Raw genomic sequence first — 25,867 nt, forward strand, 5'->3', positions numbered from 1 at the left:
ATGGGATTAGCACTGTCTCAAGAAGTGCTAAAACAGCACGGGTGGATTCTGAATATTCCAAAATCCCAGTTAATTCCGACAACACGTCTGCTGTTCCTAGGGATGATTCTGGACACGGTTCAGAAAAAGGTTTTTCTCCCGGAGGAAAAAGCCAAGGAGTTATCCGAGCTTGTCTGGAACCTCCTAAAACCAGGAAAGGTGTCTGTACATCAATGCACAAGAGTCCTGGGAAAAATGGTGGCTTCTTACGAAGCAATTCCATTCGGCAGATTCCACGCAAGAATTTTCCAGAGGGATCTGTTGGACAAATGGTCAGGGTCGCATCTTCAGATGCACCAGCGGATAACCCTGTCTCCAAGGACAAGGGTATCTCTTCTGTGGTGGTTGCAGAGTGCTCATCTATTGGAGGGCCGCAGATTCGGCATACAGGATTGGATCCTGGTGACCACGGACGCCAGCCTGAGAGGCTGGGGAGCAGTCACACAAGGAAGAAACTTCCAGGGCGTGTGGTCGAGCCTGGAAACGTCTCTTCACATAAACATTCTGGAACTAAGAGCAATCTACAATGCTCTAAGCCAGGCAGAACCTCTGCTTCAAGGAAAACCGGTGTTGATCCAGTCGGACAACATCACGGCAGTCGCCCATGTGAACAGACAGGGCGGCACAAGAAGCAGGAGTGCAATGGCAGAAGCTGCAAGGATTCTTCGCTGGGCAGAGAATCATGTGATAGCACTGTCAGCAGTGTTCATCCCGGGAGTGGACAACTGGGAAGCAGACTTCCTCAGCAGACACGACCTTCACCCGGGAGAGTGGGGACTTCATCCAGAAGTTTTCCACATGCTGGTAACCCGTTGGGAAAGACCAATGGTGGACATGATGGCGTCTCACCTCAACAAAAAACTGGACAGGTATTGCGCCAGGTCAAGAGATCCGCAGGCAATAGCTGTGGACGCGCTGGTAACGCCTTGGGTGTACCAGTCGGTGTATGTGTTTCCTCCTCTGCCTCTCATACCAAAAGTATTGAGAATTATACGGCAAAGAGGCGTAAGAACGATACTAGTGGTTCCGGATTGGCCAAGAAGGACTTGGTACCCGGAACTTCAAGAGATGATCACGGAAGATCCGTGGCCTCTACCTCTGAGAAGGGACTTGCTTCAGCAGGGTCCCTGTCTGTTTCAAGACTTACCGCGGCTGCGTTTGACGGCATGGCGGTTGAACGCCGGATCCTAAAGGAAAAAGGCATGCCGGAAGAAGTCATTCCTACTTTGATTAAAGCAAGGAAGGAAGTAACCGCGCAACATTATCACCGCATTTGGCGAAAATATGTTGCGTGGTGCGAGGATCGGAGTGCTCCGACGGAGGAATTTCAACTGGGTCGATTCCTACATTTCCTGCAATCAGGATTGTCTATGGGTCTCAAATTGGGATCTATTAAGGTTCAAATTTCGGCCCTGTCGATTTTCTTCCAAAAAGAATTGGCTTCAGTTCCTGAAGTCCAGACTTTTGTTAAGGGAGTGCTGCATATACAGCCCCCTGTGGTGCCTCCAGTGGCACCGTGGGATCTCAATGTTGTTTTGGACTTTCTCAAATCTCATTGGTTTGAACCACTAAAAACTGTGGATTTGAAATATCTCACATGGAAAGTGACCATGCTACTAGCCCTGGCTTCGGCCAGGAGAGTGTCAGAACTGGCAGCTTTATCTTACAAAAGCCCATATCTGATTTTCCATTCGGACAGGGCAGAACTGCGGACTCGTCCGCATTTTCTCCCTAAGGTGGTGTCAGCATTTCATCTGAACCAACCTATTGTAGTGCCTGCGGCTACAAGCGACTTGGAGGACTCCAAGTTGTTGGACGTTGTCAGAGCTTTAAAAATATACATTTCAAGGACAGCTGGAGTCAGGAAATCTGACTCGCTGTTTATACTATATGCTCCCAACAAGTTGGGCGCTCCTGCGTCTAAGCAGACTATTGCTCGCTGGATTTGTAGTACGATTCAGCTTGCACATTCTGTGGCAGGCCTGCCACAGCCAAAATCGGTAAAAGCCCACTCCACAAGGAAGGTGGGTTCTTCTTGGGCGGCTGCCCGAGGGGTCTCGGCATTACAACTCTGCCGAGCGGCTACGTGGTCGGGGGAGAACACGTTTGTAAAATTCTACAAATTTGATACCCTGGCTAAGGAGGACCTGGAGTTCTCTCATTCGGTGCTGCAGAGTCATCCGCACTCTCCCGCCCGTTTGGGAGCTTTGGTATAATCCCCATGGTCCTTTCAGGAACCCCAGCATCCACTAGGACGATAGAGAAAATAAGAATTTACTTACCGATAATTCTATTTCTCGGAGTCCGTAGTGGATGCTGGGCGCCCATCCCAAGTGCGGATTATCTGCATTACTTGTACATAGTTACAAAAATCGGGTTATTATTGTTGTGAGCCATCTTTTCAGAGGCTCCGCTGTTATCATACTGTTAACTGGGTTTAGATCACAGGTTGTACGGTGTGATTGGTGTGGCTGGTATGAGTCTTACCCGGGATTCATAAATCCTTCCTTATTGTGTACGCTCGTCCGGGCACAGTACCTAACTGAGGCTTGGAGGAGGGTCATAGGGGGAGGAGCCAGTACACACCACCTGATCATAAAGCTTTACTTTTTGTGCCCTGTCTCCTGCGGAGCCGCTATTCCCCATGGTCCTTTCAGGAACCCCAGCATCCACTACGGACTCCGAGAAATAGAATTATCGGTAAGTAAATTCTTATTTTATGGCTTTTTCCATGCGACTACAAACACTACCGTAAATACTCATACCACGCGCTAATACGCAGGACCGCGGTAGCGACCATACGCAAATAGCGAATATGTGCACGCACGGCAGAATAAGTACGCGCATGGAGGCCATCTGTGTGTAGTTTGTATGTGCTGTGTGTATTGCAATATTTTTCGACTTCGACAGCGCCAATCACTAACAGCACCAAGTTGGTCAGGGCCGGCATCCAGCATTACAGGCTGGCATGTGCATGTCTCTAGGCTGTAACCTAGCAGTGAGTGCAGTCTGTGAATGTCCCCTATCATAGGACAGTGCACCTTTTATATGACTGTGCTCCGCTAAGTCGAGGGGTGGGCCCCCAGCGATATCATGGTACAGGGCCCCAGGATTTCTGTTGCCGGCCCTGGGTACCCCCCCTCCCACCCTCTCGGTGGACCTTCTCCTACCATGACTGATCCTTTCACAGCAAACAAATTGACTGGTTATATTGGCTTAGCATATATCTGTCAATATGCCATACAACAGAGTTCTATTAATTTAAAATCGGTTTTCCCTATGCTTTGATGATTGGATGATCTACCAGTTATGTTCATGCCAATTAACATAGATGCAGTTCAGTGTAAATACACAACACAAAGTGGTTTTATACGTATTACGGAAATTATGAACTTTCACAAATAATTTCTTCAGATTTCAGGATTTTGGAAATTTGGTTGGCAATTTGTTTTGTGTCAAATGTGAGAATTATTACTAACTGACATTCAGAGAATTTAGGCTAATCACTTATCTTCTGCAAAGAAGCTTATTTATGCCTTAAAATATCCTTTATTAATATGATAATCTGCAGAAGGTTTAGCTTGATGTATTGATGGGGAGTTATGTCTGGGCGAGGGGTATCAGAGGACAAGTATAACATACAATAAAAAAGGATTTGGACTATTTTCTGAATTGTGCACTCGATCGACTTAAATGTCTATTTTTATTCCACCTTGCCCCTGTCATTATATTTCATTTATTTATTTTTTACCCTGAACTTTTTTTTTGTTTTGTTATATCCAGAGCCGTATACAATACATTATGTTACATTTAAAACTGAATGTTTTGTTCTTATTACTGTAACAAATTTATAGGCCTCTTCTTGAGAAAAAAGTTGTTTCAGGGTGCTATAACCTTCTTGTAAGCTTGACTGTATTAACTCTTTGCATGCTGGACAAACTGTGTTAACCCTGTGAATGCTATAGTGTGTTAACCGTTGCCTAAAAAAGAGCATAGTCTGTTTTAGTGGGTACATTTTTGTAAGTAATCCTATTGCCCTTATTCAATAGGTGGTGTGTATGGGTGAGATCTATTTAGGTGTGATTCAGCCAATCTATAGCTTCTGTGAAAGGTAAAAACAACATTAAGGGGGAATTCAATTTCCGACAAATCCCTTCGCCCGGCCGAATCAGCGTTGGCAATAGCCGCCCTGTATGGCAAGACAATCTCGCACAATAGTGTTTGCTGCCCCATAGGGTAGCCAAGGCCGTCATTTCATATGGGCTCAATGGGCAGTTGCCCAAGGGCCCCAGGAGTATAAGGGTCCTAGGCTGATAGCTGAGGGTCCCCTTTTTCCAGGGCATCAGATTTTTTAAAATTGGCCCCGGGGAACCACAGATATCGGACTTCAAAGCAGTGGACCCAATCCAAGCATGTTCATTGCTCTTTCCAGCCAGATATCTCGGGTTCTGTCTGGTGGAGGTTTACTGAGGCTATACTCCAAAAGCTGGGACTCTCCCCTTTTTGTGGACTCTAGCAGCTTGTCTCTACTATGCCCAGAACCAGAGATATCAGCCTTCCATCAGCTGGTCCCTGCTCCAGATCCACACGCCTGGTATTCAGTTTTAGATTTTTGTTGGTGTATGCTCTGGCTTCTGAACTCTGATCTCCAAGTCAGTAGTACCTTCTGAAAGAGGAGACTCTAGTTTTTTTTTTTTATCTCATAGAAAGCTAAGAAATCAATTTCCAGGAGCTTGAGATATCTGCAGACAAGCAAGCTGCCCCGATCAGAAAATGATGTAAATGATGAATATTAAGCCCACTACACTATCCAGTCCACTCGCTGCCACTCTGGAATTCATGTACTGTAGCCCCTTCATACAGCCCAACTTCTACAGTTCATTTTTTCCCCCTATGCCCCATCTCCCGCAATCTCTGCAGTAAAGAAGTAATTAGCAGAACTTACTGCTCCAGGTCCTACATGCTGAGCGGAAGACAGAACACACCCTGCCGCCCACTGGACATCAAACCTGCCGCTGATAGAACCCCTCACCCCTACCACCGGAGGATGGGTAGGGGCCCCAGTCCATTGCTTTGCCCAGGGGCCTACACTGCTGTTAAGACGACCTTGAGGGTAGCGAGCACTTTTGTGAGAATCTGGCATTCGGCCAGCCGGGTGAAGGATGCGAGATGGGGTGCCATTGCCAGAGTTTAAATGCTGTGGCAACAGCAATTTGTACCCTTTGCCAGCAGTTGAATCCTCCCTAAGTGCTGAATCTGGTGTCACCCCTAAGAGTAAAAGTCCACATCACTGACCCAGAAAAGGCGACTTTTCCTGACAGAGATGATGACATGTAAAAGTACAGGGACATAAAATGATAAATTATGAAAAGGTACTTATCTTGCTATTTATGCAACACTTTCAGGTGGAATTACTGCTTTAAATAGCAATAAGTATTTTTTGTTGTATGGCACAGCCTTAAAAAAACCCAAACCCCCCCCCCCCCCAAAAGTGGAATAAATGTAAAGATATATTGACTTTTGGATATGGGTGAACATTTATCATCGAGTGGCACACCGCCTACTGGCAGCTCAATAGGGAAGGGAGGTTGGGCACTGTAAATTTGACCCATAAGGCCAGTACTGTAACTGCACCTCAATGTGTTTAGCCCAGAGGTCCTCAAACTCGGTCCTCAGGACCCCACACAGGGGTATATTTACTAAAAATCGTATTTTCCCGTTTGAGGTCAAAGTTCAATCACGAATGACATCGAAAGTGTAAATATGCAACTTTTTGAATTTAGTACGACTAATTTACTAAGCTGCCGTATACTGCATTTTCGTTTTTACCGATGTCATTCGTTTTTTAGGCAGTGTTTTACGTGAGTGACTTGTAAAACACTGCCGACTTTAATACAATGAATCTCGGCCGGATCTGAGAGATCCGTGCTGGGCTTCATTGTGCACCTTGTTTAAAAAAAAAAAAAAGCAGTGTTAAAATGAAAAAAAAAAAAAAAAAAAATATTGCGTGGGGTCCCCCCTCCAAAGCCAAACCAGCCTCGGGCTCTTTGAGCCGATCCTGGTTGCAAAAATATGGGGAAAAAAATGATAGAGGTTCCCCCATATTTAAACAACCAGCACCGGGCTCTGCGCCTGGTCCTGGTTCCAAAAATACGGGGGACAAAAAGCGTAGGGGTCCCCCGTATTTCTGAAACCAGCACCGGGCTCCACTAGCCAGATACATAATGCCACAGCCGGGAGACACTTTTATATAGCTCACGGCGGCCCTGGCATTACATAACCAACTAGTCACCCCTGGCTGGTGTACCCTGGAGGAGTGGGGACCCCTTCAATCAAGGGGTCCCCCCCCTCCAGCCACCCAAGGACCAGGGGTGAAGCCCGAGGCTGTCCCTCCCCCCCCCCCCCCCCATCCAAGGGCTGCGGATGGGAGGCTGATAGCCGTTGTGTAAAAAAATGAATATTGTTTTTAGTAGCAGTACTACAAGTCCCAGCAAGCCTGCCCCGCAAGCTGGTACTTGGAGAACCACAAGTACCAGCATGCGGAGGAAAACCGGGCCCGCTGGTACCTGTAGTAGTACTACTACTAAAAAAATACCCCAATAAAAACATAAGACACACACCTTGAAAGTATAACTTTAATGCATACATACACACCTCCATATACACATACTTACCTTATGTTCACACGAGGGTCGGTCCTCTTCTCCATGTAGAATCCATGGTGTACCTGTGGAAAAAATTATACTCACAAAATCCAGGGTAGAAGGCTCTTCTTCTTGTAATCCATTTGTAATCCAGGTACTTGTCAAAATAAAAAAACGGACACCCGACCTCGCACTGAAAGGGGACCCATGTTTTCACATGGGACCCCTTTCCCCGAATGCCAGAAACCCCCTCTGACTTATGTCAAAGTGGGTTCCATCAGCCAATCAGGGAACGCCACGTTGTGGCATCCTCCTGATCGGCTGTGTGCTCCTGTACTGTATGACAGGCGGCACACGGCAGTGTTACAATGTAGTGCCTATGCGCTCCATTATAACCAATGGTGGGAACTTTGTGGTCAGCGGGTGTCCGAAAGTAACCTCACCGCTGACCACAAAGTTCCCACCATTGGTTATAATGGAGCGCATAGGCGCTACATTGTAACACTGCTGTGTGCCGCCTGTCATACAGTACAGGAGCACACAGCCGATCAGGAGGGTGCCACAATGTGGCGCTCCCTGATTGGCTGATGGAACCCTCTTAGACATAAGTCAGAGGGGGTTCCTGGCATTCGGGGAAAGGGGTCCCATGTGAAATCATGGGTCCCCTTTCAGTGCGAGGTCGGGTGTCCGTTTTTTTATTTTGACAAGTACCTGGATTACAAATGGATTACAAGAAGAGCCATCTACACTGGATTATGTGAGTATAATTTTTTCCACAGGTACACCATGGATTCTACATGGAGAAGAGGACCGACCCTCGTGTGAACATAAGGTAAGTATGTGTATATGGAGGTGTGTATGTATGCATTAAAGTTATACTTTCAAGGTGTGTGTCTTATGTTTTTATTGGGGTATTTTTTTAGTAGTAGTACTACAGGTACCAGCGGGCCTGGTTTTCCTCCGCATGCTGGTACTTGTGGTTCTCCAAGTACCAGCTTGCGGGGGAGGCTTGCTGGGACTTGTAGTACTGCTACTAAAAACAATATTAATTTTTTTACACATCGGCTATCAGCCTCCCATCCGCAGCCCTTGGATGGGGGGGGGGGGGGGGGGGGGGGGGGGGGGGGGACAGCCTCGGGCTTCACCCCTGGTCCTTGGGTGGCTGGAGGGGGGGACCCCTTGATTGAAGGGGTTCCCACTCCTCCAGGGTACCCCGGCCAGGGGTGACTAGTTGGTTATGTAATGCCAGGGCCGCCGGGAGCTATATAAAAGTGTCCCCCGGCTGTGGCATTATGTATCTGGCTAGTGGAGCCCGGTGCTGGTTTCAGAAATACGGGGGACCCCTACGCTTTTTGTCCCCCGTATTTTTGGAACCAGGACCAGGCGCAGAGCCCGGTGCTGGTTGTTTAAATATGGGGGAACCTCTATCATTTTTTTCCCCATATTTTTTCAACCAGGACCGGCTCAAAGAGCCCGAGGCTGGTTTTGCTTAGGAGGGGGGACCCCACGCATTTAAAAAAAAAAAAACAAAACACTTTCCCATCCCCTTCCCACTGATAAACCTGCACGGATCTCATGGATCCGTGCATGCCTATCCAAACACGGGATAAAAAAGCAGGTCTGTTTTTTTTTTTAGCACTTTCACGATTTGTATTTCTGCACGGCAGTGTTTGGCTATTGTCGGCAGTGTTTGTGATTTGCACTTTTTAGTAAATTACCGATTTCTACCAAATTGCAGGCGTATTTGACCGATGGTGTATTGATTCGTGATTTTTTCCTAGGACTTACAAAATATTACGAATGCCCTCATCACTGCCGAGATTTTTGAATAGTAAATTACCGAAATGACACTTTGAAGAAAAAACGGCATCTCGGTCAAGTTTTTGTTTCCCAAGCAGTAGCAAGAGGGTAGGAATAGGGTGCGGTAAGTACAAAAAGATCCCACATGTAAATTCTCCTTTACATAGACCTGTAAGTAGAAGCAATGTATACAAACGAGAGATAATGCATGTTAGCACATTCTCTCACATTCTATTGTGCATCATTAGCAGACATGCCAGTGAGGCGGCTACATATATACACAGTATATACAATAAGGTGGGCAGAAGAGAGCGTGTGTGATGTGTTTCCAGTAGCTGATGGCAGATGAGACACGGCCAAATGCTCTCCTCTTCTGCGACTGTGCTGACTGACTGATGATGGCTTAGTCTGGGCGGCTCTGTGGGTGCTGCAGCTGCGCCTTACCGCAGCATGATGCAGTGCTGCTGCTGCTAGAGGGGACTGGAGGAAGGACTGGAGCCGGCCGGGCGGCAGAGCCCCCACTCAGCTCTCCACCCGCCGAGGCTGCGCTATCTGGAGTAGGTGCACCTCCATATGAGAGATCTGACGGAGCCCGCAGCAATGTGCACGCAGACAGCGCTGCTTCCCGCACACATCCATGGAACAAAAGGTGACCTGGAGGATGACAAGCGCTCAGTCATGGTGGATGCAGCCACTGGGAGCCTGCTCTGAAGGAGAAGAACCCATACTGTAGCTCAGGGTGAAGGAGGAGCAGAGGACAAGCATCTCATGTCTGTCTAATGAGAACTACCTACCGCTGGCAGGAAGGGGACAAGCAGATCTGCAGACTTCATTCCTCTGCTGACCTCTAGTTTGCACTGCAAGCCAGTGTCAGGCATCTCCCTGCACATTACACTGTACCTGCTGCAGCCTGGCCACAGCCTCCTCACCTGCAGAAGACATGGCCAGCCAGCAGGACTCCGGCTTCTTTGAAATCAGCATCAAAAATTTGCTGAAATCCTGGAGCAATCGTGAGTACTGTATAGTGTGCAATTCTATCTATCTATCTATCTATCTATCTATCTATCTATCTATCTATCTATCTATCTATCTATCTACTTCTATAGTGCCAGCATAGGAGTATGTATGTATGTATGTATGTATGTATGTATGTATGTGTATATATATATATATATATATATATATATGTATATATGTATGTGTGTGTGTGTATGTGTATATATATATATATATATATATATATATATACACACACACACACACACACACACACACACACACACACACACACACACACACACACACACACTCACTCACTCAATATGCACGGCTGTCCTTACTGGATGCTCCTATTTGTTTTGCTGTGTCAGGCTTCCAATTTGTACTTCCGCCAGACAGCCTTTAGTGCAATAAATACTTTAGGATTATATAAGAACTGGAATTTTGTAATTATACACAATTTATGTGGACATGGCGTTATTCTGTTTGACATGCAGTATTTTGTAACTATACACTATTCTAATGGTATCCGTTCAGATTGTCGACCATGTTATGGTCGACAGTCATTAGGTCGACCACTATTGGTCGACATGGACACATGGTCGACACATGAAAGGTCGACACGTGAAAAGGTCGACATGAGTTTTTTTACTTTTTTTTTCTTTTGGGGAACTTTTCCATACTTTACGATCCACGTGGACTACAATTTGAACGGTAATCTGTGCCGAGCGAAGCGGCAGCGGAGCGAAGGCACCATGCCCGAAGCATGGCGAGCGAAGCGGTGCACTAATTGGGGTTCCCAGTCACTTTACGCAAAAAACGACACCAAAAACAGTTAAAAAACTCATGTCGACCTTTTCATGTCGACCATTTGCATGTGTCGACCATGTGTCCATGTCAACCATGTCAATGTCGACCAATAGTGGTCGACCTAATGACTGTCGACCATAACATGGTCGACCATTCATACCGGAACCATTCTAATGATGTGTCTCTAGGGGTGTAACGTTGATGAATGGAACACTTATTTTTTTTAAATATTTTTATTAAATGAAAAGCCCCAGCAACAAACAGCTCATATGAGGATGGGGTGTGGTGCAGCTGTCAAGCAGTTTTAAAATGCTCAATAATATTTAATTGTCAGAGGAGACAGTGCGCAGTGTCGGTGTTGTGAGTGTGATATTAGTGCTTTATGGTATTACTCAGACTCGTAAAATAGTTTATTTGCGTTGCTGTGACACACGGTGGTGATCCTGGTGATGTAATACTTGCTGTTCTTGTAATAGTTTGGTATACTGTATGCTTGGTTTAAGGACACCTGCTGGGAACTTCGCAAACAAATCAGGCCAATCTACTTTGTTGGAGGATTTAGTGGAGACGCGTTGCTGGAAAATGCTGTATTTCACTAAGTAAACACACAAAATGGGATCAGTGAACGTGTGATCTTTACAACACAATAGATTTCCACTTACAGGTTGAGTATCCCTTATCCAAAATGGTTGGGACAAGAAGTATTTTGGAGATCGGATTTTTCCGTATTTTGGAATAATTACATACCATAATGAGATATCATGGTGATAGGACCCAAGTCTAAGCACAGAATGCATTTATGTTTCATATACACCTTATACACACAGCCTGAAGGTCATTTTACCCAATATTTTTAATAAATTTGTGCATTAAACAAAGTGTGTGTAAATACACACAATTCATTTGTTTCATATACACCTTATACACACAGCCTGAAGGTCATTTAATATACAATATTTTGTATAACTTTGTGTATTAAACAAAGTTTGTGTACATTGAGCCATCAGAAAACAAAGATTTCACTATCTCACTCAACAAAATTCTGTATTTCTGAATATTTGGATATGGGATACTTAGGGCTGTAACACACTGGCCGGTTTCTCCCGGATGGCAAAAAGCCGGACAAACTTTGTCCGGCTTTTTGCCATCCGGGAGAAACCGGCAGAGTCTGTCACACAGGACGGCTTTGAGCCGTGTGTGATGCTGTGCGCATGCGCAGCATCAGACACAGCTTCAGAAAAAAACGTTGTGTGTGTGAAAGCTCCCCTTCACACACACGGTTCACTGGCTGCAAAGACGGCCCGGCGGCCGCAAGGCCGCCGGACCTTCCAGTGGTGAGACCCGGCTGCAACCCGGCAGCCGGGGCCGTGCAGTGTGAAGGGACCCTAGCCCTCACACTGTTAACTACAATGCCGGCACGGGAAAAAGCCGGGTAGTGTGTTTTAGCCCTTAACCTGTATAACAAACAAAGTATTTTTGTTTGTTTTGAAACACTCATTTGTACAAAACCATACTTACTGCACTAAAGTATTAATGGGTCTATTTGCTAAGCCTTGGAGAGAGAAAAAGTGGACGAAGTTAAAGCACCAGCCAATCAGCTCCTGACTGTCAAATTTCAAACTTCCTGTTACATGGCAGTTAGGAGCTGGTTGGTTGGTGCTTTGTCTCCGTCCACTTTATCTCTCTCCAAGGCTTAGTACATAGACCCCTTAATTAATTTCGCAACCTCTTACCTGTTTGTGGTGATGTAATACAGTACATGTGTAAATTCATATTGTCTCTGTGGATGTTTACCATTTACCATGAGCATGCATAGGGAGGGAAACTGGTCTGAGAATTGAAGCTGATAAATTGGATACATGTTCTCCATATGATGTAATATGGCACCAATCTGTAGTTGAAATTTGTGTTGGGGATATGTTTTTCTTATTCCCTTTAGGTGCTGTAAGATTCCTTTTTGTAAATGATTGTTTAAAAGTTGAATCAAAATAGCTCTTAATTTCATAACCTCTAATTGTAACGGCTTCTCAAACAGGTATATGATGAAGCGGACATATTAAGGTAGATTTGCAGTCTTGTTATTTTAAAAATTTAAACTCGAAATAAGGTGCAACTTGAAAGGATTTCTCAAGTTATTTTTATTAATATTTTTTTTTTAAGTATAGAATTTTTTTTTTTTTTAAAGAAATGTTTATTTCTTCTTTTGTGCCACTTAATTTGACACTCCTGATAAGCACCTAATACTTGTCCCCCATTCTGCACATTGTCATTTGGAGCAAATTACTAGGGGGTCTATGTACTGAGCCTTGGAGAGAGAGACATTGGATGGAGATAAAGTACCATCCAATCAGCTGCTAACTACGTAACAGGCTGTGGGGGACATTTACTAAGCAGTGATAAGAGCGGAGAAGTGAGCCAGTGGAGAAGTTTCCCCATCATCCAATCAGCAGCTCTGTATAATTTTATAGTATGCAAATTATAGATGTTACTTCAGTGCTGATTGGTTGCCATGGTCAACTTCTCCACTGGCTCACTTTTCCGCTCTTATCACTGCTTAGTAAATGTCCCCCTAAGTTTGAAAAATGACAGGAGTTGGTTGGTTGATACTTCATCTACGTTCAGTTTATCTTTCTCTAAGGCTTAAGGGGGGTACACACGGAGAGATCCGTGCTTAAAATCTAAGCAATCTTGCTAGATTGCTTAGATTTTAAGCACGGATCTGCCGTGTGTATACCCTCCAGCGATAGCGATGCGCGGCCCCACGCATCGCTATCGCCGATGCTAGATTGAGCTGCATGCAGGCTCAATCTAGCGGGTCGCTCACTTCACCGTTGTGTGAAGTGAGCGGCCCCCCGTCGGCTTTTCCCCTCGCTCAGCAAATCGCGCTGTGCTGAGCGGGGTGAGAGATGTGTGCTGAGCGGTCTGTGTTAAGATCGCTCAGCACACATCTCTCCCGTGAGTACCCCCCTTTAGTACATAGACTCCCATGTTTGTTACAAGGTGGGAGGAAGTGTCCTATTACTGATGTAATAATCCCATCCATATAATTGTCAGTTTATCATTAGTACAGTCAAAAAATCATCACCTGTGAGTGCCCGATGGTGCTTTGCTCAAATAAGTGCCCTTTACTTATGGAAACTGGAAAGAGCATAGTGTGTGGATGAAAAATGTTTGTGTTGATCCAACCTTATACTGTATGTTAACAAAATAAAAATTGGAAGGGTAATTATTGAAGTGTCTATACATACCTTCACAAAACCTAAAGGTGTCGGAATAAATAAGCATAATGTATATTGCATTTAGGGACAGATTCAGTTAGCCGAAGGGTTTACTTCAGCCCTCGGGGGGTTTTATGGGCAGCTATCTATATATTAAAAGCAGAGGAACAACTTTTATCATATTTCTATGATGCCGTTGTCCAGTGCTTAAAGTGGTCCTACAGAGGTGGTGGAACTCGCCACCCTCCCCACGGTGCCCATGTAATAAAGATATTGGCAAAAGGGGGCGTGGTCTCAAAGAAAGTGGTGTGGCCACACAATAGTAATAATGCCCACAGTGGTAGCACCGCATAATAAACATAATGCCCACAGCAGCAGCGCCCCTTATACATATACAGTGCCCACAGTAGTAGTGCTCCTTATGCAATGTCCACTGCACTGGTAGTACCCACAGTGGTAGTGACCCTTATATAGAGCCCATAGTAGTAATGCCCCTTATGCAATGCCCGCAATAGTAGTGCCCCTTATGTCCCCAGGAGTGATGCCCCTTATGAAGTGCCCCCTTTACAATGCCCTCATTAGTAGTGCCCCCAGTAGTAAGGCCCTTAATGGTATTGCCCCCAGTAGTATTGTTGCCTGTAGTAATGCCCCCGGTCTTTTAGCCCCCTGTAGTTTAGCCCCAGTAGTTATGCCCCCAGTGGTAATGCCCCTGCAGTTATGACCCCAGTAGTTTACCCCCCTCCCCCTTTAGTTTAGCCTCCCAGTGGTAATGTCCCCAGTAGTTTAGCCCTCATGTAGTTTGCCCCATGTAGTTTAGCCTCCCAGTGGTAATGCCCCCAATAGTTTAGCCACAGTAGTTTGCCCCTTGTAGTTTAGCCACCAGTAGTAATGCCCCCAGTAGTAATGCCCCCCCTGTAGTTTGCCCCCTTGTAGTTTAGCCCCTGTAGTTATGCCCCCACTAGTTTAGCCCCTGTAGTTATGCCCCCACTAGTTTAGCCCCTGTAGTTATGCCCCCACTAGTTTAGCCCCTGTAGTTATGCCCCCACTAGTTTAGCCCCTGTAGTTATGCCCCCACTAGTTTAGCCCCTGTAGTTATGCCCCCTTGTAGTTTAGCCCCCAGTAGTAATACCTCCAAGTAGTAATGCCCTCCTGTAGTTATGCCTCCTTGTAGTTTGCCCTCAGTACTAGTTTGCCCCCAGTAGATGCCCCTCCGTAGTAATGCCCTCCAGTATATTGCCCCCAGTAGATGCGCTGCTACAGAAAGGAAAAAAAACACAAATCTCAATACTCACCAAGCCCCGCTCCCGTGTCCGGCCGCTGCAGTCCTCTGGGCGTCCGCTCCTCGGCACTATGGGAGAGACGTCATAGCGCGCACTGACAGAGCTGAAAGCCGGAGCTCAGTACTGAATGGAGCCAGACATCCCGGGGGTGTGATACAGTGTTAAAACATCACAATAATGTTAATAAACAGTGTGATCTACCAAAACACCTGGTGTTTGATTGGAGCACTTGGAGACATATGATGAGGATTCAATTGCCAATATTATCACGGGGGGTCTCAGGTTTGGGCAGAGAACCATATATACACACTGGAATGTGCAACTGCAGGGTATTAGCCAAACGAATAGCTCACAGTGGCGTGCCCACAGGTAGTTACCCGTGACCCTGGTTGAGATGCGTTTATTCAGCCAATGTGAGCAAATGTTGAAATCAATAGAAATAAAAGTACCTGTTGTCGCTGGGCAGGAGCTTTCGATTCCTGCTCCCTGGTGCTGTCCCGTTAGCCAGGGAGATGTTAAACACCAGAGCCTCAGTGATGGATGGAGAGCGGTGCTGCGGTGCACGGGGAACCCGACTCAGCTGTCCTCACCGAGACGCTGCCGCATCCAAGAGCTCCGTATCCCCCTGCACGGAGACCGACCACCAATGGAGCCAGAGTGGTGGCAAAGGTCAGGCCAAATGCACTGACCAACGGCCCGTCTAACGCTCGTGCTGCCGGGCGGTGTGGAGGCGGCTGTAGCTGGGGCCGTGTAAGTTGGAAGCTGCGGACTGGGATGCCCGAGCCGTAGCCGTCAATCAGGGTTCCCGTGCACGGCTCTGGTGGGGGATAGACGTACACAGCGGTACCGGTCCTCATAGAATGTCCTGTATTCCTTAACGCGTTTCAACGCCAGCAGGGCGTCTTTCTCAAAAGGCAGGTACTAGCCCTGTGCTGGGCTTCCCCCCGCATGTCTGAGAAAATTATCGTAGATGTGCTAAATTCAGATCTGAATTAAGCCCTTGGTTCATAGATTTGCAGAACAATAATTGGTTGCTTCGTTTTGGAGTTGTGTCAAAAGTCCGCTTGCCATTTATACCGCTTTCACATCGCAATGCTGGGTCGCACTTGGGAATTGGAAATGGGTCCTTTCTGGGTGCGACTCGGCATTGGACCCTTTCAGACTGGCTTCCCGACCTGGCAAAATGTCAGGTCGGGTTGCCGTCGGATGCAGGAACAGAGGCGGCATCGGGGGTGGAGGCAGTGCTGGGATATGAGATCATCTCCACGCTGCCTCTGCCTATACTGTGAATGTGTCCCAAGTCGCATCGACCTGGCAACCCGTTCACACTGAACCTGACTGGGTCAGTTGTAGGGAAGCCAATCCCGGGCCATTTTTTCAATCCCGGGTATCGGGATTGAAAAATGGCCAGTCCCGGGATTGGCTTTTAGCTAGGTGGCCGCCCCCTCGCCCCGCCCTGCACATATAACTCACCATATATCGGGGGTGTGCGGGAGGGGAACATCCTTTGAACGCTGCTGGCTGCTCCCAGCAGCGTCTGACAGCGCAGCGTGACCTCTCACGCTGTGCTGGGGACCCGGAAGGAGGAAGCCGGACAGCTTCCAATCCCGGGATTGAATTCCGGCCATTTTTGTCCCTAAATCCCAGGATCCCGCCGATCCCGGGATTGGCCACCATAGTCAGGTGCCCGGGAATTCGGGAGTGACCCCTTTCACAGCGCGCAGCATCCCGCGTCGACCTGGCAATATACCGGGTCGATATCTGGTTATTTGTGCGGTATGAAAGGGGTATTACAGTAAATCACCATTTGAGCTTAAAAATGTGACAGTTGGTGAACTCTCCTTGTGCACCTGCTGGGTGATCTGAAACATGTGACCTGCTGGGTGGTCTGGAAACTGTGACCGTTATTTGCATCCACCCACTAAGCAGGGATTTTAAAAAAAAATTGGACTCCTTATACTCCTTTCACATCTTCAATGCCGTATCCCACCCGGGAATTGGAAACTGGTCCTTACCGGGTTGGATCCGGAATTGGAGACTCTCTCCTACCCCTTTCGCTGGCTTCTAGACCCGGCAATATGCTGGGTCGGTTGCTATAGTGGCGGGGGGCGGAGGTGGAGGCGGCGCTGGGAGATGAGCTCATCTCCGCGCCGCCTCTCCCTATCTAGTAAACGGGGGGAATCCGTTTATGCAGCCACTGACCTGGTATTCAACCCGGGAATAACACTGCTTATAACCCGGGTTGAATTTCTGGGTCTGGCGACCCAGGAATTCGGACTTGGCGCTTTCACACCGCACACTGACCCGTGTCGACCCAGCAATATGCCGGGTCGATACCGGGTTATTTGTGCAGTGTGACGGGGAACCTCACATGGCTCGCTTCGCTCACCATGCTTCGGGCAAGGTGCCACACTCTGCTTGTCACAGGTTACCGTTCACAGTTGTAGTCCACTTGGATCGTCAATTATGAAAGTCTAAAAAAATGAAAACAAAAATGTGAAAAACTCGTGTTGACTTTTTGACCTGTCGACCTAGTACATGGCGACCTAATGACCATGTCGACCAAATGCATGTCAACCTAACGACCGTATCCCTTTCATTCAGCGACAATGTCTGCTTTACACCAGGTACACGTTACAGTAATGTCCCACTTCCGCTCAGTGTAACAATGCATTCCCCATTAAGCAGCAGTTATACTACAATTGCGTATGTAATACCCAGGAAACAGGTCCCAGAGTGACCAATCCGTGTCACTGAACCGTTCCCTAACGGAACACTACAGCTGGCAACCACCATCACCCGCAATTTTCACCCTGTTCCTTTTCCAGGCGTGCATGCGTCTTTTTCACCTGTCTGTTGCCACAATTGTGCAAACACACCCTTACACTACTTCACCTGTATTAGGATGGTCCTGTCACAATTGAATCGGACAAGTTGACATATATGTATACTCACACTGTTCTGGGCATGCAAGTTATGCTAAGACAGCTGGCTTAGTAATCACTTTGTATCACCCCCTATGGGTTTAGCCGCTTATGTAGATAATGTCTAGTGGCTTCACCATGAATATGGTCTAGGTCTCTCTTGCGCAGTAGTTATATATTCTTAATAGTGATCTAGTGCTAAGCTATCTTGCTGGCTTACATTAGACGCTATTCAGCTCTGATCAAGTCCCTCCCAGGTCTCTGTACGGTATCCAGATGGTAGATCAACATGAATTAGGTCGACAGACCACTATTGGTCGGCACTGACATGGTTGACACAGGAAAGAGGTCGACCCATTAAAATGGTTGACACGGGACAGGTCGACACATGAAAAGGTCGGCATCACTTTTATTTTAACATTTCTATTTTTAACTTTTTCATACTTTACCACCCACGTGGACTACAATTGGGAATAGTAACCTGTGCCGAGTGTAGCGGCAGCAGAACAAGGCACCTTGCCCGCAGCCCGCTCTCCATGTAAGGGGACGCGGTGTACTAATTGGCGTTCCTGGTCATGTTACACAAAAATGACACAAAAAAGTGTAAAATGTCATGTGGACCTTTTTGTGTGTTAACATGTCCCATGTCGACCATTTTAATGTGTCAACAATTTTCCTGCGTCTACCATGTCAGCGTCGACCTAATTCATGTCGACCCATTGATCCATAAAACCCTCTGTACTGTACCTCTCCCTCAGTACACATAAAATAAAAAAAATAAAAAAAAAGTAAGTTGCAATGTATAAGTTAACTGTTAAAAAATGTGATATATTTATACTGTGTTGTACAAACTGTCGCTGTGTCTGTGACCTCTCCACATTTTCCTTGCTCTTCCTTTTTCTTCAGTAAAATAGATTGTTTTTGTTTTTTATACAAAAAAAAAAAAAAAAATAGCAATTGTATAAAATAAAAGGAAAAAAAAAAGCTTTAAATAGAAGGCTAAAATGTGAAAGCCTAAAAATAGCCTACAAAATGTTCCTGGCTAACTTCCTTCTACGCCCATCAGGACTGCACCCATCCATCTCGAGTGATATACTGTAGATGGTTTTTGTTTGGGTGTCACAGGCTCCGTAGCAATAGTGACATTTATAAAGTGATGTGTAAATGTCATGCAGGCTATATGCTACCGTTATGCCACAAAAACCAATCTCCATAAATTATATTTTTGCATCCTATCCCCTTGGACAGTTCCAATTTGCTGCAAAAAGAACATCTGATCTGCCCTGCAAAAATAATAATGCAAGGTTACAAAAAAAGAGAAGTTATTCCCATCTAAGATAAGACACCCAGAAGTGCAGAGACCTCCTGTAATCCGGTGCTTTGTGTATTAAACCTTATTACCACTGACATGCCTTTATAGGTAAAATAACATCACATTTCTTAACTGACTTTCATATCCGAATAAAAAATATTGTAATTGTTTGATAAAATCACATACCTTACCAATCCCTTTTATTCCACGCTGTGTCTCGTGAATGTCGTGTAAAATGCGGATGATTGGATCATTCTCCAGACCATCTTAGATTAGCCAGGCATACTTAGATCGGATTCAATATGATCTCCGATTTGAAGGGATGCTCAAAATACCAACGCTGGCCACCCGATAGTGTAAATCCCGACAGGGGGAGGTAAGACTGTCGTCGCCCCCCCTCTCCCCTTCCCCCTAACCTTCCCTCCGTTGGTGCCTACATCTGACCCTACCCCCCGCTTCCCGGAGACTAACCCTAAAGCCCCCCCCCGAGGTGGCACCTTATCCTAACCAACCCCCCGATCACCCTGCCCTTGCACTAACCTGCCCGGGATGCTATCTGTCGGTATTCCGGTGTCGATCTCCTGACCGACAGCCGGTATCTTGACCCCATCCCCTTAGATCATGTAAGATATATATATTTCTGCTGCGGGGTACACTGGGCTCCACAGAGAATGACATTGAGGTGTAGAGTAGGATGTTGATCCAAGGCACCAACAGGCTCAAAGCTTTGACCGTCTTCCCAGAATGCATAGCGCCGCCTCCTCTATAACCCCGCCTCTCTGCACAGGAACTCAGTTTTGTAGTTTGTGCCATGCAGTAAGCAGGCATACAACAGGGGGGCTGCTCCTGCAGCCCTGAGAAAAAGCTTTTAGATGAAAAATGAAGACTTCAAGGGCTGGAGCAGAAGCACTGTCTGTGTTAGATGTCAGTCAGACGTCTCCTGCTGCAGCTCCTTAACCTCCCCCAGCGGCGCTGTATACTCCCGCTCCCACACACACGACCGCTGTTCTCTTGGATCGCGTGGCCACACTCAGGAAGGAGGTAAGTGAGTACCCCCGGCGGGACCCGCTGTAAATCACGATCCCGCGCGGCCGTGGACACTGTGGCAGTACAGAGACCCCACTAGACCACCAGGGCAAGGGCACAGGTCGGTTTTCTCTCAACCGTTTATATAAGCCCACAGTACCCGGTGGTGAAGTCTAGCAGGGGATGAGGCTTTGACCTGTAGCCCCTTCCTCAGCACCAGGGCGCCATTTAGAGTTAATGTTCCCGCCCTGGAGCTGCATATCTCTCTCTCTCCCTCACTCCCTGTCAGCGTTTGGGCGCCATTAGGATAAGCTGAGCTGATCCTGGGACTGTTTGGGCAAATCCTCCTCTGTAAATCCACCTGCATGTCAGCGCTGTGCATTTTACAGGACACTTAAGTATTCTACATGTCTGCTGACAGTGTTAGTTAAGAGAGAGTGCATTTAGTCAGGGTTATATAGTAAAAGTACCCTGTGATATACATCCAGTCTTTACTGTGCATTGTTATATCGATTAAGTGTATAGCTATACTTAGTATTACTCTGTATTGCTAGTCCAGTGCAGTTTTATTGCATGTCATAATTTCTGCATTGTACAATGTGACTTTGTGTGTGTGCATATAGCTGCTGTGTGACCTCCATTACGTGTATCTCACTCAAATTGCTATCCCTATATTCTATAACCTGAGGGGGCTAAGTGCGTCAGGTTTATCATTTCATATAGGTAGTTCACAGGATATACTCAGTGTGTATTTTTCTCTGTGATTTTTAGTCACCATATACCTCTTGAATTCCCTGTTTGTGCTGATACACTGCACAGGGGATTCTTGTCAGTTATTGTGCTGCTGATATTGTACTGTGTTGCCTTGCATTGAGCTTTCGGATATGTCAGCTACAAAGGGCAATGGTGCTGGGGCTGATCCCACATTGCGTGGCGGTGACGCTGCAGACACAGTTGAGGAAAACATAGCAGCTGAGGGTTCAGGTTCTAAGGGATCCTTACCCCCCAGTGGGACTGTAGCAATGGGGGTTCAAAATGACCCACCTTGGGCTACCTTCTCCACGCTATTGAATACGCTGGTAACTAGACTATGGGACCTCCTGTGCCGGTACAACCGCTTATGGTCCCCGCGGTTAACCCGCCATGGGCAGATCCACTGTCCGCTCAGTTACAGCAATTGAACCAATCACTGACTACTCAGAAGTCTAACCCTCGCCCGCCTAAGACCAAAGGGTCCTCTAAGCGGGCCATTACTTCCTCACAATTCACCAACATCCCAGACACCTCGTCTGATGAGGATGGCATTGATACTGACCCCATAGATTCTGATCCCGACGCTTCTGATGGGGAATCTGTTTCACAGGTGGATGTCCCTGACTTGTTGGATGCTATCAGGATCCTTCTTCAAATTACTGATGACCCGGAGCCTGATGCTGCCCCTACGAAACCGGACAGGTTTAAATGTCAGAAAGTGGTTAAACAAGTTTTACCTCATTCTGACCATTTAGTTGACATACGTCAGGAGTACTGGAAAAATCCAGGAAAGAAATTCACGCCTCATAAGAAAATGCTGGTTCGCTACCCCCTCGCAGCGGATCTAAGTAAAAATTGGGAAACACCCCCGCCAGTGGATTCGCAGGTGTCGTGGCTGGCGGTATCCTCAGCTCTGCCTGTAACTACAGTCACGTCTCTGAAAGAAGCGACGGATAAGCATGTGGAGGGTTGTTTAAAGGCAATTTACACCCTAACCGGTGCTGCGCATAGGCCCACCATTGTAGCGACATAGGCTTCAGAGGCTGTGGAAGCATGGGCTCAAGTACTGGAAGCGGAGTTGCCTTCCAACGCTTCTGATCAGGCTAGACAATGTCTGTCATATATTGTCACAGCATCTCATTACATTAAGGAGGCGGCTTCTGAAGCCTGTATTCTGGCCGCCAAGGCTTCTACTACGTCCATTTTGGCTCGCCAGATTCTCTGGTTACGGTCCTGGTCTGTGGATCTGGACTCTAAGAAAACCCTGGAGGTACTCCCTTTTAAGGGAGACATTCTATTCGGAGAAGACCTCAACAAGATTGTGGCTTACTTCGCTTCTGCTAAAACATCGTGTCTACCTAGTACTGCTCCTTCAGTGCCGAAGGCGAAGAGTACTCCCTTTCACTTCTTTCGTCCTTAAGGGAAAGCAAAAGGTCAGGCGTACCCGAAACAGGTCCGCACTTCCAAACCTAAACAGGCCTGGGCTGCCCGTCAGCCTGCTTCCAAAACTGACAAGCCTGCCGCATGATGGGGTGGGCCTCCCTCTTGGGGATCCCAGGGTGGGGACCCGACTGCTAGGGTTTACCCAGGAATGATTGAAGACCACTTCCGATGCCTGGGTACGGGAAGTCGTCACTCGAGGTTACGCCGTATCCAAAAAGAATCGCCCCCCTCATCGATTTTGCCTGAAAGACGTCCCTTCGGACCAGGTGAAGGCAAAAACTCTTGATTTGGTGGTACAGTCCCTCCTGAACACAGGAGTGGTAGTACAGGTGCCCCTGGCTCAGAGAGGCAAGGGGTACTATTCACCGCTGTTCCTAGTCCCGAAACCTTCCCGGCCCATTCTCAACCTCAAAACCCTTGAACAAATTTGTGAGGGTCTCCAAGTTTCGCATGGAAACTTTGTTCTATTGTTCTGGCATTTGAACCTGGGGATTATATGGTCTCCCTGGACATACAAAATGCTTACCTGCATATTCCCATTGCAGTGTCTCATCAGCGATACCTGAGGTTTGCGGTTGGCAACCTCCATTACTAATTTCGGGCGTTACCTTTTGGTTTGACAACAGCGCCGCAAGTTTTCACTAAGGTCATGGCAGTAATGACTGCTGTACTCCGCCGTCAAGGGGTCAGGATCCTACCATACCTGGATGACTTGTTGATCCTGGCAAATTCCCCCGAAATTCTCCTACGCCATCTGGATCTGACTATCCAGTTTCTTCAAGCCCACGGGTGGCTCATCAACTGGAAGATATCTTCCCTGGTCCCTGCTCAGAGCATGGTGCACTTGGGGGCGTTGTTGGACACTCATAACCAGCGGTTGTTCTTGTCTCAGGAGAAGGTCCTGAAACTTCAGGACAGGATTCGATGCTTCCTATCTCATCCGCAAGTGTCGATACATTCGGCAATGCAAGTGCTAGGTCTCATGGTATCGGCTTCCGACATGGTGGAGTACGCTCAATTCCATTCCCGCCCTCTGCAGAAGCTAATTATTGCCAAGTGGAACAGCCTGCCTCACCGGATCAGGTCTCAAATGATCTCCTTGTCTCAGGAGGTCCGTCTGTCACCTGAGCTGGTGGCTTCAGGACCAACGATTGAGCAGGGGTCGTCCCTTCTGGATCTCCAACTGGGTCCTGTTGACGACGGATGCCAGTCTGAGAAGTTGGGGCGCGGTGTTGGAGCAACACTCCCGGCAGGGTCGGTGGACCAAGAAGGAGTTTTTCCTCCCGCTAAACATTTTGGAATTGCGGGCAGTGTTCAACTCATTAAACTTGGCCCAGCATTTAATACAGAACAGACTTGTTCAAGTACAGTCGGACAACGCCACCACAGTGGCATACATCAATCATCAAGGCGGCACTCTAAGCCGCATGGAAATGAGGGAAGTATCACGGATTCTTCAGTGGGCGGAACGCCATCTGCCAGCCATATCGGCAGTGTTCATTCCGGGGGATCTAAACTGGGAAGTGGACTTTCTCAGTCATCAGGACGTACACGCCGGAGAGTGGAGCCTCCATCCAGAAGTGTTTCAACTCCTCGTGGACAGGTGGAGCCTTCCAGATGTGGACCTGATGGCGTCTCAACACAATCGCAAGGTTCTGGTCTTCGGAGCAAGGACAAGGGATCCTCAAGCAGCGTTCGTGGACGCACTGGGAATTCCATGGAACTTTCAGCTGCCATACGTGTTCCCTCCGGTGTCACTCCTGCCCAGAGTACTACGGAAGTTCAAGCAAGAAGGACTCCTCCTACTTCTGATCGCTCCCGCATGGCCCAGACGGCATTGGTTCTCAGACCTTCAGAGTCTCTCGATAGAACGTCCTTTTCTACTTCCATGGCGCCAAGATCTCCTTGTTCAGGGCCCCTGTGTATATCAGGTTTTAGCCCGGTTGGTTTTGACTGCGTGGCTCTTGAAGCTTCCGCCTTGAGGGCCAAAGGATTTTCTGAGACGGTCATTCAAACAATGTTGAAGGCCCGTAAACCGGCTTCTGCTCGGATTTACCATAGGGTCTTGAATTCTTACTTTGCTTGGTGCGCATCTAACAATAATGATGCTTACAAGTTTAGCACGGCCAAACTTTTGGCCTTTCTACAACAGGGCCCGGACTTGGGCCTTCGTCTGGCCTCCATCAAGGTTCATATTTCTGCCTTGTCGGTTTGGTTTCAGATAAATTGCGACTTTACCTGATGTACATACGTTCACTCAGGGTGTGTTGCAGATTCAACCTCCATTTATCCCGCCTGTGGCCCCTTGGGACTTGTCGATGGTTTTGGAGGTGTTGCAAGGGTCTCCGTTTGAGCCTCTTGAGTCTGCAGATCTTAAGTGGCTTTCTCTTAAGGTATTGTTTCTGCTGGCTATTGCCTCAGCTAGAAGGGTGTCGGATTTGGGTGCCTTGTCTTGTAGGTCACCTTATCGGATATTTCAACGTGATCGGGCGGTTCTTAGAACACGTCCCGGGTATTTACCTAAGATGGTGTCTTCTTTCCACCTTAATCAGGATATTGTGGTTCCGGCCTTTGCCTCTCCTGAATTGTCTTCCAAAGAGCGGTCTTTGGATGTGGTACGGGCTCTCCGTATCTACGTGAAGAGAACTGCCTCCATCAGAAAGTCGGATTCTCTCTTTGTTCTGTTTTTTTTTCCACAAACATGGCTGGCCTGCTCACAAGCAGACCCTGGCCAGATGGATTAGAATAGTGATTGCACATGCTTATGTACAGGCTGGCCTTCCAGCTCCTGCTACCATAAAGGCCCATTCTACTCAGTTGGTTGGATCTTCTTGGGCGGCCCGTCATGTAGCGACCCTTGAACAATTGTGCAAGGCGGCTACGTGGTCCTCAGTGAACACGTTCATAAGGTTCTATGCCTTTGATACTTCCGCCTCCCAGGATGCTTCCTTTGGACCCCGGGTTCTTTTGCCCGCTACAGTGCGTCCCCTCCCAAAAGGAACTGCTTTAGGACATCCCCAATGTCATTCCCTGTGGAGCCCAGTGTACCCCGCAGCAGAAAATTAGATTTATGGTAAGAACTTACTGTTAAATCTCTTTCTGCGAGGTACACTGGGCTCCACAGGGCGCCTACCCTGACGCACTTAGCTTCTTTGGGTTGGTAAGGCATTAGCCACTGACACCTTCTCCTGTCGTGAGAATGTGGTGTATGTGGCTACTAACGATTGTCGTCTCTCTTGCCTGCTACTGCATTGGACTGGTTAACAAAAACTGAGCTCCAGTGCACGGAGGCGGGGTTATAGATGAGGCGGTACTATGCATTCTGGGCAGAAGGTCAAAGCTTTGAGCCTGTTGGTGCCTCAGATCAAGATCCTACTCTACACCCCAATGTCATTCCCTGTGGAGCCAAGTGTACCTCGCAAAAAGAGATTTAACAACGGTAAGTTCTTACCATAAATCTCGTTTTTATCTATCTTTCTATATATGTGTATGTATGTATGTATGTGTGTGTGTGTGTGTGTGTGTGTGTGTATGTGTATGTGTGTGTATATATATATATATATATATATATATATATATATATATATATAATAAATAAAATATTAATAAAATAAAAACC

General features: G+C 47.1%; 1 protein-coding gene across 9 annotated transcripts in view; it reads left to right on the forward strand.

The window, feature by feature from the left end:
• FRY (FRY microtubule binding protein) overlaps positions 1 to 25,867 on the forward strand; it is a 761,330-nt gene that overhangs the window by 368,929 nt on the left and 366,534 nt on the right. The window contains exon 1 of one of the 9 annotated variants that reach the window (XM_063951771.1): positions 8,933 to 9,493. The exons of 7 other annotated variants lie outside the window; for them this stretch is intronic. In XM_063951771.1, coding sequence (XP_063807841.1) covers positions 9,424 to 9,493 — 70 coding nt within the window. In that variant the 5' untranslated portion in view covers positions 8,933 to 9,423. Of the gene's footprint in view, positions 1 to 8,932; positions 9,494 to 25,867 lie in introns of those variants that run through there. One more of the 9 variants, XM_063951777.1, reaches the window with a different exon arrangement.

This window comes from Pseudophryne corroboree, chromosome 2, assembly GCF_028390025.1.
Source record: "Pseudophryne corroboree isolate aPseCor3 chromosome 2, aPseCor3.hap2, whole genome shotgun sequence".
NCBI lineage: Eukaryota > Metazoa > Chordata > Amphibia > Anura > Myobatrachidae > Pseudophryne > Pseudophryne corroboree.